Genomic DNA, 18042 nt, shown 5'->3' on the forward strand with positions numbered 1-18042 from the left:
TCCAAAATGCAATGATTGATGCAAAGCACGAAGTACCGTGGAGGCAAGGAAAATAGGCCATTTACATTTTATGGAGATCCATGTGGGCTTCATGTAAGAAGTGGCATCCACTTCAACCTGATCTTTTTTTTAAAGATTTTATTTGAGAGAGAGAGAGAGAACACAAGCAAGTATAGGGGCAGAAGGAGAGGGAGAAGCAGATTCCCCGGTGAACCGGGGGCCCGACACCAGGCTTGATCCCAGAACCCTGGGATCATAACCTGAGCCAAAGCTAGATGCTTAATGGACTGAGCCACCCAGGTACCCCCACTTTAAGCAGATTTTTAAAAATGAGAAGTGAATTAACCTTCATGTCATCAGTTTTCACATCCCTAGTAGGATTGCGGAGGCTCTTCTAACAACACACAAGTTTAAGATTTTATAAGCTCAGTTCATGTGTAGTTTGGAAAATATTTTGATATTCCAGTTTCATCAAGGCACAGTCAATTTTGGAAAGCAAATGAAGTTGTACCCCCTTCCCCGTTATTGGGAGGGATGGAAAATGACTTGCTTTAGGTATACACAGTTGGCTTCAGATCAGAGCTCATGGCCTCTCAAGTCCTAGATGCAGCCCAAAGCAATCCTTAAGTTTAAATAAACAGTCTTTGATAACTAAAATCAGAGGAAAACAAAAATCCACTTGGTTTTTGTTAGGTAAAGAAAGGAGAGTATTTTCTGATGTCTGGGCCCCTAGGAAAGAGTACAGTGTGGCACCTGTGGCCCAGAGTGGCTGTCGAGAGCTCAGATGAGGAGAGTCCTGGATGCCTTCATTAGAATTCAGAGGCTCCACTTACATCCAAACAAGCTGGAGCAGCAAGAAGGGGAAATGGACACTTGCAATGGCACACTGAGAAACTTCCAAATTAGTTGTGACAGTGCCAAGGAAGCAAAATTTAGATAAAGATAGCCTGTATGCACACTCTCTCATCATCTAAACCATTGCTGTTTTATTATTTCTTTGGCTAGATTACTCTATAAGAAACAGCTATCAAAAAATGTCCATGACACTATTTGATACAGCCAGAGAAGCAAAACTTTAAAATAATGTAATTATGTTATAGTAATATAACATAGGAAGTCAGGGTTCTCTGTGGTAATGAACAGCCAGCCAGTTAAGGAAAGATGGGCCCCTGGCTATGTGGGTTCCTTTTATTTGTTCTGTATCCTTAAGAAAGTTTAGATGGATTTTTCACGATGACTAGACTTTAGAGATGTGTATATTCATTTATTCACTCATTCATTGATTCTATCAACAAACATTTACTAAGCATACACTATAGACTAGGTGTTGTTTTAGGGAGCAAACTAGATAAAGATCTTTGCCCTCATGGCATTCATAGTCAAGCTAAGGGAAACAGGCAATATACAGGAAACATAATCCATAATGGAGTTTTATATAAGTCATAGTGTTGCTATAAGGTAATAAAGTGCAGTGGGAAAACAAAAAAAAAGTGAGAAGGTGGGTCAGGGTATTGATGAGGGCATGGGTGCGGTGATAAATGCTAGAAAAGGCTTTATTGGAGAGGCAGGATTTGAATAAAGACTTGGAAAGGGTGGAAACATTTATCATGTAAATATCTGGGGACAGAGTGTTCCAGACACAGAGAATAGTCATTGCAAAGGCCTGGGAATGAGAGCATGTGCTTGGCATATTCAGGAAACCGCAAGGAGGCCACTGTGCCTAGAACAGAGAATAAGGAAGTGGTGGTTATCTGGCTGTCATCTTGGTAACTGAGATAATTGGGCAACATGTCTCTCATCGTTCAAAAGGCTAGCCTGGCAGTATTCACATGGTAGTGTGTATAGGATCGCAAGAGTAGCAAGAGAAAGCTAGCTACAGTATGCAAGCATTTTTGAAGTCTCTGCTTGTGTCACATTTGCCATTGTCCCACATGCCAAGGCAAGTCACATAGTCAAACTGACAGTCAATGTAGGAGGGGCTATTACCCAAAGGGTATGGATACAGAGAGGAGAATCATTATAGCCATTTTTGTAAAAAATCTACCCCGCTGCCCATACTCTACTGAATTATAATATATTTTATGTATGTGTCAGTCTTCTTAAGAAGTTCTGTTTCTTTATGTAGTACATGTTCCATAATAGTTGATTTTCCCCTCACTGTGTGGCATTTATAAGAACCAAAGAAATTTAGGCTGTATGACCTAGATAGAGTTACCCATTTTAGTGAAATGGACAGAGAGAGTTCAAAATAATCCTGTTTTTAACTTTTTGAGAAACCTCAAAAAGTTAAAAATAGAGCTACCCTATGATCCAGTAATCACTCTACTGGGTATTTGCCCCCAAAATAGAAAAACACTAATTCAAAGGGATACATGCACCCCTGTATTTATTGAAGCATTATTTACAGTAGCCAAATCATAGAAGTAGAAGTTGCCCAAGAGTCCATTAATAGATGAATGGATAAAGAAGGTGTGTGTGTGTGTGTGTGTGTGTGTGTGTGTGTGTGTGTGTACCAGAATATTATTCAGCCATAAAGAAGAATGAAATTTTGCCATTTGCAGTGGCATGGATGGAGCTAGACAAAATAATGCTAAGTGAAATAAGAGAACGACAAATACCATATGATTTCACTCATGTAGAATTTAAGAAACAGAACGAGGGAGCAAAGGGAAAAAAGAGACAAAGCAAGAAACAGACTCTTAATTATAGAGAACAAACTGATGGTTGTTAGAGGGGAGGTGGCAGGGGGCTGGCTGAAATAGGTGATGGGGGGAGGGAGGGCACTTGTGATGAACAATGGATGATGCGCTGAAGTGTTGAATCACTATATTGTATGCTGGAGACTAATATAACACTGTATGTTAACTGTACTGGACTTAAAATAAAAAATAATAATCCTGAACCTTAGAAGCTATCCCAAAAAGATTTATGAACTTCATGAGGACTTGAGCAGAAGCACAGCTTGGGTAGCTTCTCCCACTGTCAGCTTCCCTGTAAAGGCTGCCAATAGTATTCTTTTTTTTTTTATTATTTCTTTTCAGCGTAACAGTATTCATTGTTTTTGCACCACACCCAGTGCTCCATGCAATCCATGTCCTCTCAATTACCCACCACCTGGTTCCCTCAACCTCCCACCCCCCGCCCCTTCAGAACCCTCAGATTATTTCTCAGAGTCCATAGTCTCTCATGGTTCACCTCCCCTTCCAATTATCCTCAAGTTCCTTCTCCTCTCCATCTCCCCTTGTCCTCCATGCTATTTGTTATGCTCCACAAGTAAGTGAAACCATATGATAATGGACTCTCTCTGCTTGACTTATTCCACTCAGCATAATCTCTTCCAGTCCCGTCCATGTTGATACAAAAGTCGAGGATTCATCCTTTCTGATGGAGGCATCATACTCCATAGTTGCCAACAGTATTCTTGAGCCACTGGTGCTCCAGCTCTGTCCCAAGAGAATTCGTGCACTTCATCTCTTTGCATATTTTTATCATATACTCATTATATCAACAACTCTTTAATTTGCTGTGTCTCAGGAAATACTGGAAGGGAAAGTTTATGTAGTCTCCCATATATGCAGACATCTGGCTAAAGCAAGCAAGCCTGCAGATCAATTTGCCAAAGCTTGGCTTTCTTACTTTTCAACCTTTTATCTGAGAACTAATTAAAATCTTGATTTTACAAGACAGAATTATTTCCATCTTCTTCCAGAAATACCAGTCTGACCTAGGAGATTCATTCAAATTAGCTGGGGATGTACTTGATTCAAGGAGCAATCATTTTTACTTTTTTAGAGTTAAAACAGACATCCAGACAAATTCTTATGTCAAAACTTCTGTAAGTATCAGCCTTACTGCTTTCATAGTTTCTCTTACTACAGTCTCTAGCTAGAAACATTCTCATGGGGAATAAAGCAAGACCAAACATGGTAAGACTATGGCCTCTTTTGTTTTAAATTTCAAGCTGTCCTGGGTTTGGCAGCTGCTTGAAATGGTCCAGCTGGTCTTAGTTGACCAGATGGCTGAAAAGTAAAGGGAAATTTCCTTATATAGGACATAGGGCATTTCAGTTAATAATGGCCAAAGATAATACCTCTGGATCCGTGCTTTAAGGAGATGGTTAGGGATCTGTCAGTTACCAGCATACCACATCAACCCAACTGTCCCCTACCAACACTAGCTCTCACCTCTACAGTCTCTAGGCTGCTGCTACAAATGAGGACTCAAGACACACTTAGGAGTAGCTTCAAACCATTCAGTAATAATAGCAAATACAGAGTAAAGGAAAATAATTGTTTAACTCTGGCCACATTCAAAGCCTGCCTGATGTCTCACAGCCTTCTATTCAATTCATCCTGATTTTTTCCTGTGGGTCGAAAAGACAACAATACACCCAGCATTTAGTCTACTACTAGGGGTTTTGAGCTCCAAATAGAAAATTACCAGCAGATCAGCTTCTTGGAGGTTAGCAGAGATGTATATTTAAAAAAACAAATTTACAGCTTCAAATGGGAATGCACCTATAGAACAGATACCATGCTGGTATTTCATTTTCCTGTATTGAGGGAGGAGATGGAACTTCTGGAAACCAAATCAAACCAAACGAAACCAGACCAAACAAAACAAAAACCACAAAAAGCTTTGGTTGGCAGGAAAGCAGGAAATTAACTTGGAATCAATAAACACAAGTTTCTTACTTGAAATGTGTTTAAAATTTGTGAAGCACGTTGGAAACCTGCCCAGAATGTCTTCTAGAAAAGCTTATTTTGAGTGTAGCCCAAATATTATGAGTAGGAAGTCCTCGTTGCCTGGAATGACCTTTGCCACCTCCTACCTTACCTATTTAATCTGCTTCATAGATTCAGCTCAGGATCCCTCCAAGCCATTTTCCTAACACTACTTCTCTCCCTCCTTCTCTGGCTGTCTTCTTCCAACCCCTTTCCTCCCCCTCCATTTCTCCCTACTTCATTTAATAGGTTAGGCATCCTTCTGGGTGTCCTTGTATTCCGCATTGTGTAACAATTACCATTCCAAGTATCTGCCTCTGGCATACTAAAAGACAAGGTCCTGAGGGCTGGGACTATGTTTTATTTATCTCAGATTTCCTTAATCCCTAACACAATGGGTGGCACAGAGAAAACATTCAATAAATATTAGTTGAATAAATGAATGGATGAATGAATCACCAATTAAATTACACCTGGCATACCACTTAACCATAAGTCTTTTTAATACTGTATATTCATTTATTAACCCACTCTTTACTGAGCACCTACTATGAGCCAAGTGTTGTGTTAAGCAGTAGGTATGTAAAAATGGATGATATCAGTGGAGCCCTTGCCCTCATAGGGATAAAGCTCTAAAATTAAGTATGCTTATTTATGAGTGTAACAGTATGGGAATGGGATATTCTTTTCTCAGAATGTCAACTTAAGCCTCACTCTGAAGGGAGACTCTACACGTATGTATGAAGGATGCAGGACTTGCTAGAACAAAGCAAATGTAATCTAGAGACAGTTGCACTCCATACCCTGTACCATTACAGAAAACTAGACATTCGAAAAGAATTACTTGAAGTAATGGGATTCATGGATAACGACAGTGCTGTGGCCTTTCCCCTATTTTCCTAAAGATGGGGAGAAGAGGTTTACCCCCACCCTGGTAAGAGAAAAGACTGGCATCTCCTGCACATGTCATGTATCTGTTGAGCTGCTGAAATTTCAACATATTGCTCCTGGATCAGAAAATAAAGGTGTTATTAGCAGAACTTGTCATGTATCCTCAGAAGTTTGGGTTTTGTATGAAAAAAAATGAACAGCAGTACTTGTTTCTCACCTGAATAAATTCTGAAGGGAGTAAGCTAGCTAGAATACCTAAGATGGTAGGGTGAAAGCAAACATGTTAACAGTTACGTTGCATTTCCACTATTTAGCAAGGCAATGAACACACATTCTTGGTGTGCCAAATAAACGGTGTGGAAGATAGATGTGAATCATTTTCAAAACATGTCAACCAGGAGGGCTATCTACTTGAATAAGGAGAGCCTGGGAGTAAGAAGTTGTATGAGATATGCTGGTAGGAGGTGATAGATAAGAGGAGATAAGATACCAGCCAGAGATTGCATTGTTCATCCATGAATGGTGTCATGTGCAGGATCCTCAGGAATTACCAAGGAACTCAAGTTCAACCATCAAGAATGCAGTATTTGGAGGCTTCCCATTAGAGAAGGCAAGAGTTCAAATACAGTAGTGTCAGTCTTGTACAACTTTCTTCCATCCACTCTTTCACTCTCAGCCCTTAACAGTAGAGAAGCAAGCAACAGGAGTGGGGAAGAGAATTGGAAAAGCAAGGGTAACAACTGTGAAAAGCAAGGGTAAGAACAGACAAACGTCCACCTTTCTGGACATCTTCAAGCCAAAGATTAGGCCTGAGCTGGGGGCAAGTAAGGAAAAGAGCGTTGAATTGGTTTTTAGACTAAAGTTTTATTTCAAGCTATCTGATTTTTAAAAAAATCTGATAATGGACTGTGCTAAAGTACTTATCACCAATACTTTAGTGGTCTATTAAATTGTAAAACACCTTTGTTCATTCTGAGTCTAATGGCATGGCATATAGTAACTGAGAATCTGTGGAATCTTTCTGAAGTATCCTCCGGGTACAGGGAAAATAAAAGCAACAGAGGATGTTTAATGGAAGTGACTGGAGAAAAATAGAGCCATTGCTTATTCACATGCTCTAGAGCTTAACCCATTCAATAAATTGCCTACCTATGGAAGACACATATGTGGGTTTATACACACACACGTGTATAACAAACTTTAGCTCACCTCATTTGCATTATGATTATAAACAAATAATGGGCCATCCAAAGAACATGGTATCTTCTACTCATAAGGCCCTTTATGAGTCTTCTAATATTACTTCCCATCCCATGGAGCAGTCTTTTCTATTTTATTATGGACTGGGAACAAATAACAATAAAAATAACCAGAATGAATTGAGTGCTACCATGTACTAAAACTGGGCAAAATGATTTATATATGTAATACCTCATCTCATCCTAGTTCAGTTTTTACAAGGAGTAGATAAGGTCATTCTCATTTTAGAAATGAGGAAACAGGCTTGGAGAGGTTGAGTGTAAAGAAGTCTTTAAGATTTAGATCTGGGAGGCCTGCCTGTACTTCAGAATATGTATTTGTGGATATATTCTTAACTTCCCAAAGTCTACTTGAGGACTTCTGAAAAGAGAGACATAGTCCTTTAGAGAAATTCCATTCCTCTGTAGTGTATGTGATATTATTATGAGATTCTTCCATATATTAGAACTCTAATATTTTCTGTAAAACATTTATAGATTCTGTGTTAAGTCTATCTTCTACATGGTCTCCCATGGGGAAACATGGTTGTTCATTAACTTCTTTATCCATTCAATAAGGATTTATTGATCATCTAGCATAAGTAACAGACCGTACTAAATGCTGAAGTTAACCTGATGAACAAGACAAAATTTTTGCCTGAATGGGAAGATATTGGGCATCTCCCTACAGATTGTCCCTCATTTGCTCTAATCATTGCTCAATTTCTTCTTTTTTTCCAATTGTAAAATAAGATTTAAAAAATATATCAGGGCAAGATGAACCATGAGAGACTATGGACTCTGAGAAATAAACTGAGGGTTTTAGAGGGAAGTGAGGTGGGGAATGGGTTAGCCCAGTGATGGGTATTAAGGGGGGCACAGATTGCATGGAGCACTGGGTATTATATGCAAACAGTGAATCATGGAACACTACATCAAAAACTAATGATGTACTGTATGGTGACTAACATAACATAATATAATAAATAAATGAATAAGTACATACACACGTCTTCTAGAACACAATGAGACACAAGCTCTCATATACAAATATATAACGATCGCACTTAGAAAAGCAAACAATAAAATCCTAAATATCCAAGATAGTAAAATAAATGGTGATTAATATACCAGATAGACTATTATGTCATTGAAAATTATGTTCATGATAGATTTTTAATGCTATGGAAATGGAAGATAGTATATAACTGTCTTTGTAGACAGTTTTGATCCTATTTTCTGGGTGTGCTTGTGTGTGGGTTTGCCTCCAAATGTGCATCAAAGAAAGGCTGGAAGAAAATATACCAAAGTCTTAACAACAGTTACTTAGTGGATAATTAATGTTAATGGTATTTTCTATGTCTTCTATTTTTTCTCTAACAAGCATGTCTTACTTTTAAAGTGCAAGGTGCATGCCTAGTCTGTAAAGGGCTACCGACTCTGAGACAACTGTACAATCAGCACAGTGGTGCTTCTACTTGGAGACTACAGTGTTTATAAATTAAAACGAGTATGTGTGTGTGTATGTGTGTGTAAACGTATGGTCAATTTTTTATTTTCCATGACTCACTTTTTATCCCATTTTCCTTTCTCACTGTTATCCCTATGAGTCACATCTCCCCACAGTCAGTTGAGAGCCAACCATGTTTAATAATAGCCTAAGAAAAACATACGTAGGATGATAAACCTGCTGATGGCAAAAGGATAACCACTATGAGTTCAGAGCCAAGTTTAAAATGACTTTGATTATACTTATCTCTTAGTTTATCGGAGTTCCTGATTGCCTCTACACACAAAGATCACTGATCAGTGACCATTGATTCAACAATAGTTTTGACCATTGATGTAGAATCATAATAGCTAATAAGAATGAATAACAAATTTATAAAAACAGAAGCTCCCATTTTGAGATGAAATGACTACTTTTTAAAATAGCAATGGGAATTTGGAGGCTATAAATGTCTTCCTTTTTGACATTATCTGCTTACAACTTGTAACCAATACTTTAGCTATCTATTAAATTGTAAACTACATGTTTTGTGCATCCTGAGGTTTAATGGCATAGCATGCAGTGATGGCTAGAACTAATGACTAACAAGACATAAGTAAATGAACCTGTTTCGGTTGAGGCACACAGTGGATTAGAATTTTTATTAGGTGAAATTGATTTGTGATTATGTAGCTGAAAAGAAAGCTTTAGTATTTCTGCTATCTATATTTCAATAGAAATGCAACACAAGTATTTTGTACAGTATGTTATTTGAAAATTAAAAAATATCAGAAATAGATTTATCCCTTTCTCTATTAGCATACAAATCTAATATTTATCTTTGGAGGCATAGAAGTTGGCAAGTTTCTATGACAGTTCCCCCAGCATTCAGTCCATTTCCAGGACAGCCACAGACCTCCTCCACATGTCATCTTATCTCTCAGCACAGCAGATAATGTGGAACATGATCTAACATATCTCATGTCAAATGCAGCACAACTGTACATAATCTCAAGCCAGCAAAGATAGGGGATTATACCTCAATTATTTGCTGGAACTAGGTTTTGGAGAGACTGCTCAACCAGTATGAGACAGTGTACAGTGAATACTAAATTGAACTCACATTCCTGGAAAATTGAAGCCAGCGACTCAATGTACTTTTCCAGTGAAAAGGAAATACCCATAGGCACACTCTCGGGGTGCTGGGACATTTCATGAACAGGACAATTATCATTGTTTGTTTAGGCAATACTTACAAATATAGAGGACCTGCCCTCACATAAAAATAAATTATATAGCCATTATGGATTAATATTTGAAATGCTACAAGATGTCTATGTGTACCTATTATCCATCTCACGCTCCTTTATCCACCTGCCATGGTTGTCGGAATTTTCACCATCTTGGAAGACTCCCCTGTTCTTTCTCTAGGTAACCATGTCACTTGAAAATAATAGTGTGTCAGCCATTAAGGTAAATTAAGGAATGGCAAAGATTCGTGTATCTGCTTTGCTGCACTCTAATTTTTATAGTTATATCTCATATATACTCAATGACGTAGCGTTTCTGTATAAATTTCCAGGAGCTTAATTCAAACTTTTTTTTTACTGTAAATGACTTCACTAAGTGTATGAATCACAATAGGCTCACCAATAAACACTTGACAATATAGCATAAGTTGCATCAATCTTACTCTAATTCCTACAAGCTTCGTGGCTCATGAACAGCATGAGGTCAAAAGCAGTCAAGGACTTCGTAGACATAATTCCTGAGCCATGTTTTTGCCTCCACTCCTTCCTCTCCTCTCTCAACCCTGATTCCCCTCTCCCCTAATTGATCTGATTAGGAATCTCCCATGTCCTCAGAGCTGTAATTCTCTCAAACTCAGCTCTTAATTCTCTTCTTACATTGCACCTCCAACAGTACCACAGGATGCCAAACATTTCTGTCTTCACAGCATTCTCCAGGTCACAAGACCTTTGACAATCCGCGCCCGCCCCCCGATCCCCGTCACTTGTTGTCAAGTAAGGAGACTTCTTACCTTTGGCAGAGATGCCCTGGAACCCGAACTCTGGGTGGTCATTGTTAAGACGGTGGTGATGCCCAGTGCAACCCTAGCAGGGGCTGCATCCATGTTTATCCAAAAGGAGACCCAGGACAAAATGACTATCAACAGACTGGGGATATACATCTGGATCAAATAGTATCCCATCTGGCGTTCCAGGTGAAACTTAACCTCGATGCAGGTAAACTTTCCTGAAAGCAGGAAATAATGATATAAAATCCAATTCAAATTTATCTTTCCCATTCTTGCCTTTCATTGTTTAGTTTTTAAGGGTATTACAGGTGGATTTGGAAGATGGCACAAAATGCTCACCCTACATAACCAATTCAACTCTTTTTCAACTCTACCAGTAATTCAATTAACAGTTGTGAGAATGAGTGATCTAAAGAGTCACAGGACTAAGGGCGCCTGGGTGGCTCAGTAGGTTGAGCATCTGACTCTTAATCTCAGCTCAGGTCTTGATCTCAGGGTTGTGAATTCAAACCCTGCATGAACCTACTTTAAAAAAGAAGAGTCACTAGACCAAACCATTTTTCTGAATCTGTGCTTGTAGCTTGATTATTTAGACAAAGCTTCAGAATTTGCAAGCCTGTCAGAAACTTACCAGTAGAAATAGTCACATTTTGTGAGGTTATAATATGTAATATATAACATATAATACATAACCTGTGGTATATATGTATAGCATATAATATATAATGCATAATATGTAACAGTTGAAAATAGTAAAGTTCACATGGGGCTCTCAAAGTATTTGGAAAATTGTCTATCTTTGTGCTATTCATAATAAGAGAAAAATATACATTTGTGTATGCCCTGCATATAATCTAGTCATTGTAGCAATTTCCTAGCTTTCTGGGTAATTGCTTGAGGACATTTAGAATATTCCTAAAATCTATTTACAGTGTTACAGTATTTATAAAAAAGAATACATACAAAGATATTAAAACTTTTAACATACTATAAAGAGACAGATGTTCCTGCCCCTTGCCATTTTTCTTCCTCTTTAATTGGTTTGGAGGCAGAACCCTGGAAGGTAATTTGGCTTAGTCCACACAAATTATGAGAGATAAGGTTGGATTCCTCTTGGTCAGGAAAAACACCTTGGAATCAGGTTTTGGCCACTTCATAAGAAGCACTGTTGACTATTGGAATAAGTATTCATGAACATTCTATTTAGCAAGTGACCTGGAGCAGTCACTGAATAAACCATCCTGTCTAGCTTGCCTCTCCATGATCAGCTTATGTGGTATCAAACACCGGGACATTCATAGGAAAAGCCATCAACTTTACTGGACAGGCATGATTTTCCAGGTAACAACATATGCCCACTTGTTACTACCAACTCATATTCTCCCTCTGACCCATGTGTCTCTCAGCACTACTGACAGTGCATGGCATTAGAGCCAGCTGAATTCCCATCAGCTGGTTTTCATCCAAATTCTTATCACCATCACCATCAAGGAGTGGAGAGCATAGTAACTGTATTTCTGGGTTTACAAAGACCTATGTGGTTATTCCTCTCTTCCACTAAGAGAATACAAACTGATCTGAGGATCCAATGGTAAGAGCGGATGTCAAGAATGGGCCAGAATTTATACGTTTCCTGCACTATATACAAAGTCTTGTACACATTTCCTCAGACTCATTTGACAGCACATGGTTAGCAAGGGAACAGCAGAAGAATCCCAAATCTTTTTCCTTCTCTCTCCATTTTGGAAAAATTATCTATTGGGCTCACTGATTTATGCCAGAGGGCCCAAGCATCTTATCTGTAAAGGGGGTTTTGAGCCAAGGTCTGTGTCTTGTAGCTCCATTTTCTTGGTAAAGATATAGCAATTAAGGGGGTGTGATATGTAGGCAATGTTGCAGACTAGAGCCCACTTGGGCTTAGCAGCTGAAAGTAAACTTACCAGTGTTATAGTGCTTCGTGCAATAGCCAAGTTCCTTCTCTTCTTTCAAAATAAACTGAGGCAGGGTCAGTCCTTCAGCAACTTGAACTGGACCATCGCTTAACCACTCAAATATCAGGTCATTCATCGTGTACCCAACTGGAGTAAACAAATCATGGCGAAAAATTAAATGCATCTTTCCAAGAAAGCTTGAAAGTCTAGCCATGTAAAGAACAAACAAGGAAACCATCTAAAGCAGACACATGGTCAATCAATTCAAAATCATTTTTAGTAAGGGAGCTACAATCATCATGTCAACTACATGTCATTGAAGCCAAAGAAATTGAAGAGACAAAGCTATTTCTGAATGATTTTTTCTGTGTAATGGGAGAATGGAAACTATAAGGTCCATTTTCTTCTGCCCTCTTGATTTACTAAATCTTTCTGAAGAACAAACAAGTAAATGGATATAAAAATCCTTCGAAGGTTGTCTTTACTTGAAAGAGCTGTGTCTGTGACAATCCAGTAAGATAATCCAATCATGGCACTAGTGTTTGTATTTCAAATGAAAAGAATTCTTCTTCCTTTTTATTAAATGAGAATGAATTCATCACAGTCCTGCCTAAAATACTTCCATTGCAAACTTGGCCCCTCTTCTAGGGTATTTTAGATTCGTTTTCAGAAAGCTTATGTTAGGATCATAGGGAAAGGAAGGGAAAACTGAAAGGGAAGAGATCAGAGAGGGAGACAAACCATGAGAGACTCTGTCCGGGAAACAAACTGAAGGTTGCTGGAGGGGAGATGGTTGGGGGGATGGGGTGATTGGGTGATGGACATTAAGGAGGGTACATGATGTGATAAGCACTGGGTATTATACACAACTAATCAATCATTGAACACTACATCAAAAAGTAATGCTGTATTATTGTTAGCCAATTAATTAGCCAATCTGTTGGCTAATTAAATTTAAATTTTAAGAAAGAAAGCTTAGGTTAAAGTTCTTATGGTCAGTCCTCTGTTATTTTGCCAAGTGGGGAGGCATAGGCAGACAACCTTAAAGGAAGTCGTGGAATAATGCAAATCGGGAATGTTCATTTGTGCTAGCATCTTGCTAACTGGGCCCACTCATCACAATAACTAATATGAAGTAAAACAGATTCTCCATCATGTAAGGTCGTATTGTTATATGACTCCTGAACCATACAAAGCAAGAATGTTATCGGTTTAGTAAACCAGAGTTAGCTCTTAGTTTCCAAGTTCCCACTAACTAGGTCATTATGTGCTAAGTGTTTTTGGATCTTTTTGCACCCCAGGACGAAGGCTGCTATTCCTTCAGGTATCATTTCTCTCCCTTCCCTCTTTGTGGTATTTGAACTCTAACATAAAAGTGAGGAGGACAAGGGATATTATGTGAGGTCTTGGTGAGCCAATAACTTGAGCATATTTATTGAGTTTATAGATTCTTGTTTACTGTAAGATAGTGACTCACCAAAGCTACCCAGAAGTGAATGACACAGCTAATTGGAATCTACTTTCCTCTTTCTTTCTTTGAGCCACCTTTTCTATTCAAAGCCAAAAATAAAATATGGAAAGCAAGGGATTATGAAGAGGAGCCTATACAAACACTGATGTTCCACAAAGAGAATGGCCAACCCTGTCTCTTGCAACACTATATGAGTACTTGTTGGGTGTCTCCAACCAATGTGAGAAGATTATATCCCCATATTCGTGTAATCCCATATTCATATCCAATCAACCCACAATAATAGTTGTTGCCAGCCATCCTGAAGCCCCAGACTGGGACAGACAGATGAGGGGAAGAAAGTTGGGGAAGGAGGAAGTAAGTAATATGAGGGTAAAAAAGGAAGGAATAATTCCCATCCTTCCCATTTGGAGTTAGTGGTGAACACTTTGTGGTTTCATCACTTCTAGGGCCTGCAAGGACCAAGCGTATTTACTAATTGGAGTTTTTTAAATCTTGGAGGAGCCTCAGATGACAGCTATGCTTGCTGTTTTACAGAGAAAATAAGTGTTGGGTTGAGGCAAGAGAGAGTTTGGACCAGTAGAGGAGACACAAAGAAGGAACCATTATATAAGAAAATGTTTTTCTCAACTTTCTTCTCAAGAGAAGAGGCAATAGGAAAAAAAAATACATAAAACCTATTGTAAATCAGGAATTCTCATTTTGTCCCTGACAACTTCTTAAAACAAAGACATTTCATTATTTTCTCTATTTCTGTAGGGAGTTTCAAGGGAAATCTACAGTGATTTTAAGTGATCACAAGAAAACCCTGTAACTGCCTCTTTTTTAATAATAGTTGATGTGTCTTTTTATCTTTATTATTCATCTAAACCAAGAAGTTAAAAGTATTTGCTTGCTCTTGCCTCATTAAATCTCCTAACATCCCTGTAGGTCAGTATTGCTTATTATTCTCTGCACTTTACAAACAGAGAAAGTGACAGAACAAGCCAAAAAAATTTTCATGTCTCTTGCCTAAAAATCCTATTACCTCGGAGGCATCAGCAGCGTATGGCACGTGTCAAAGATTTCAGTGACATCAGGGCTAGGACATAAAGGGGACAAAGTAGACAGCATTTCTCTATTTCCTTCCCCATGCCTTTGTGGATCCCCTACCCATCAAAGAGAAATGCCTATTCTTCCATATCATCTCTTGCCTCCCTGTTCTTACGTCCTCCTCAGGCTATGGTCCCTGTATCTTGTTCTCAAATCAATTATCCCTTCCTGCCAAAATTCCTTTGGGGTAATGGTCTATATGAACATAAGATAGAAACAAGTACAATTTTCTGATGAGAGAGTGATTCATTTTAGAGATTGAATGACAAGTAATTTTAATTTTCCCAAGAGATGTTTTCATTTCAAATAAAAGCTACTAAATCAGGTTTGTTTTTGTGAGGAAGGATGAGATATTTGGCATTTTACTTGAAAGATTTTCTGTGTATGAAACATGCACACTTGCTTGTCCTTCCATTAGGGCCTTGGGAGTTGGTAATAGGTAGAGAATGAGTCTTATGAGTCCTTTCTTCTTAATCACAAGCTTAAAGAACCAAGTCATCAGTTAAAACAAGCAGGCAGTCATTTCAACAGTGGGGACTTACAGCTCTCCAGCTGCATTGTACAAGTCTGGACATCCATTGGAAAATTCTTCAAGTCCATGGGACAGGATAAGGTCAAGGTGAGTCTTAGAAAAAAAATTAAAAGCAAGTTTTAGATCTGCAAGGTCTGATTCTTGAGAAACAAATCAACAATACATTTGGCATTAAGCAAAGAGACACTGATTCAAATAATGAAATCTAAGCTCCATGCAGTGTAATGCTCTCTATTTTTCAAGTGAACAAGTAGTCATTGGTAAATTTTAAGAATATAGCATTTTGTTATAACCCCTTACTCTCTATTTCCCAACTTCCAGTCTCTCACTCCCACCTCAGTGATCTCAAGTTTAGTCTAGAATCAACAAGAGCGCTGAGAAACACACTGATGTCCAAAACACGTAAAGTTTGTACTATTTTAGAATTATACTTTGGGAGAGGTGGACTTTGCTTCAAGAACAGTAAATGATGTGATAAACATAATTGGTTGTGATGGGCATTGGTTCTCCTTCCATCAAATGGGCAAATGCTTAACTCTTCATTTGCTAATCCACATGGACAGGTTCACAATATATTATAGCACTTATTCTAGAATTTTGACAAATCTGGAGCAAGTAATGCTTGAGTTGAAAAAGACATTTGAGGACGGTAGCTTATACATAGTCTTCACCTCTCCGCACCAAAGAAAGCCTGCTATGTTCTTCCTTTCCATTTGCCTTAACTTTTCAGAGCTCCAGCCAGCTCTGACCATGCCTTGAATCAGGATACTGACTGAGCTGCTATCTCTTTCCCACCATTTCCTTGCTTATTCCTCAAGGAGATGATGCACACCTCTTCCTATTCAATTTTTCTAGACCTCAGAAATGTAAGGAAGGAGAGTGAGAATCACCGGATCTAGGTTCCCTTCCCAGTATCGCCTCAAACACTCTCTGTCCCCTAAGAAAGACCTTAAACTCAATAAACATTCATCTCCTTTTCAAAGGATGGGATAGGATAAAATGATGCTATTCCCATTTAGCTCCAACATCAGCATCCCTGTTACTCTAAAGTTCACTGCTCCAAATTTTGTTCATTTTCTCTCAGACATCTTTTATTTTTATTTTTTTTTAAGATTTTATTTATTTATTTGACAGACAGAGATCACAAGTAGGCAGAGAGGCAGGCAGAGAGACAGGAAGGGAAGCAGGCTCCCTGCTGAGCAGAGAGCCCAATGCGGGACTCGATCCCAGGACCCTGAGATCATGACCTGAGCCGAAGGCAGCGGCTTAACCCACTGAGCCACCCAGGCGCCCCTCTCTCAGACATCTTTTATATGTATAGAACCCTCTGATGCTTGAACAGGTACCTAAATTCTCCTTACTGTCATGCTCTTTCTTGCTCTCCTCTCCCGGTTCCCTTGTCTTTTCCTTTCTCAGCTTCATTTCATACATTCCACGCAAGCCAAGGCAAAACAAGAAGTAGTGGCACATTTATGTTAAAGGAAAAAATGCTTGGGAGTTGAAGTGAGATTAGGTGAGGAATCTATGCTGACAGTCTTCAAAATTTTGTTAAAATACAAGAATGATTGGGAAAAGCAAGATACAAAGCAGTGCATTGTAATCCCAATTATGTAAAAACAAGCTTTCAGTCTTGGAAATAAACAACACTCTGTTAAAAGTAAGTACTTCAGTTTGGTGGGATGATTCATATTTTGTTTTTACTCCTTATCTGGCATTATCTCTGTTGACAAGTATAATTTATTTGAAGGTGTCCATCTTCACATAATTAAACATGCCTATCTTCAAACAATAGCTGAAAGGTAAAATTATGAAATTCCATCTTATTCAGTAATCCTTTTTTATTATTATTAAAATTGTGCCATAAACATACAGTATTTCACCTTCTTTGATAAACTACCTAGCTTCTATGGGCTGTTCTGAGAACACAAATACTATGCTTCTAAAGGAAAGAAAATAGCTTTGAGTTCTAAACAACTGACTTTAAAATAACATTTTAGACAGGAAATATAATTTTTGTCAGTCATGGAGTTCATTTAGAGATAGATATAAATGGAGATATTGATATTTAGATTTTTTCCTATCACAAAGACTTTATTATTTTTTTTTTAGAAAACACAATATTGTTGAGATTAATGGCATGAACTCCTTAAGGTAAAAGTAAAAGAATCAAAATGAAACTTTCTAGTAATCGCTAACATAATAATTTAAAAAAAGGGAAAAAAAAACTTTTTAAGACCTGGCACTTTATTAAGGGGAAAGAGAGCTCAGTAGGATCTATGGATAGGGTTTTGTTATTAAAACAATGAGAATCTATTTATCCTATTTTTTTAAAAAGGAAATATTTTCATCAAATAAAAAATATGTTCATCAGACAAAAACAATTGGGGGCATGTGCATAATTTAAGTGAATCAAAACCAGAAACTGGAAATTTCATCATCATACTTTTGAGAAGTTAGAAAATAGTAATAGTGGAAATGAATATGAATACAGCTTTAAGAAACATGCAACACGTAATTCAACGGTGTTCCATTTGCTATTGGAAACAACCCAAATTTAATATTCTTAATCATAGGCTTGCTGAATATTATTTTTTTGTGAAGTGAACTTTTCACATTGATTTAGGGAGACGAGGCCT

The 18042-nt window shown here is 38.1% G+C and overlaps 2 protein-coding genes across 3 annotated transcripts in view; one reads left to right on the forward strand and one right to left on the reverse strand.

The window, feature by feature from the left end:
• FANCB (FA complementation group B) overlaps positions 1 to 18042 on the forward strand; it is a 385712-nt gene that overhangs the window by 256050 nt on the left and 111620 nt on the right. The window lies entirely within an intron of this gene.
• GLRA2 (glycine receptor alpha 2) overlaps positions 1 to 18042 on the reverse strand; it is a 192880-nt gene that overhangs the window by 102711 nt on the left and 72127 nt on the right. For both annotated transcript variants that reach the window (XM_047715295.1, XM_047715294.1), the window contains exons 5-7: positions 15417 to 15499; positions 12321 to 12458; positions 10384 to 10598 (exon numbers count right to left, since the gene is read on the reverse strand). In XM_047715295.1, the coding sequence (XP_047571251.1) occupies positions 10384 to 10598; positions 12321 to 12458; positions 15417 to 15499 (436 nt within the window). The remainder of the gene's footprint in view (positions 1 to 10383; positions 10599 to 12320; positions 12459 to 15416; positions 15500 to 18042) is intronic.

This window comes from Lutra lutra, chromosome X, assembly GCF_902655055.1.
Source record: "Lutra lutra chromosome X, mLutLut1.2, whole genome shotgun sequence".
Lineage (NCBI taxonomy): Eukaryota > Metazoa > Chordata > Mammalia > Carnivora > Mustelidae > Lutra > Lutra lutra.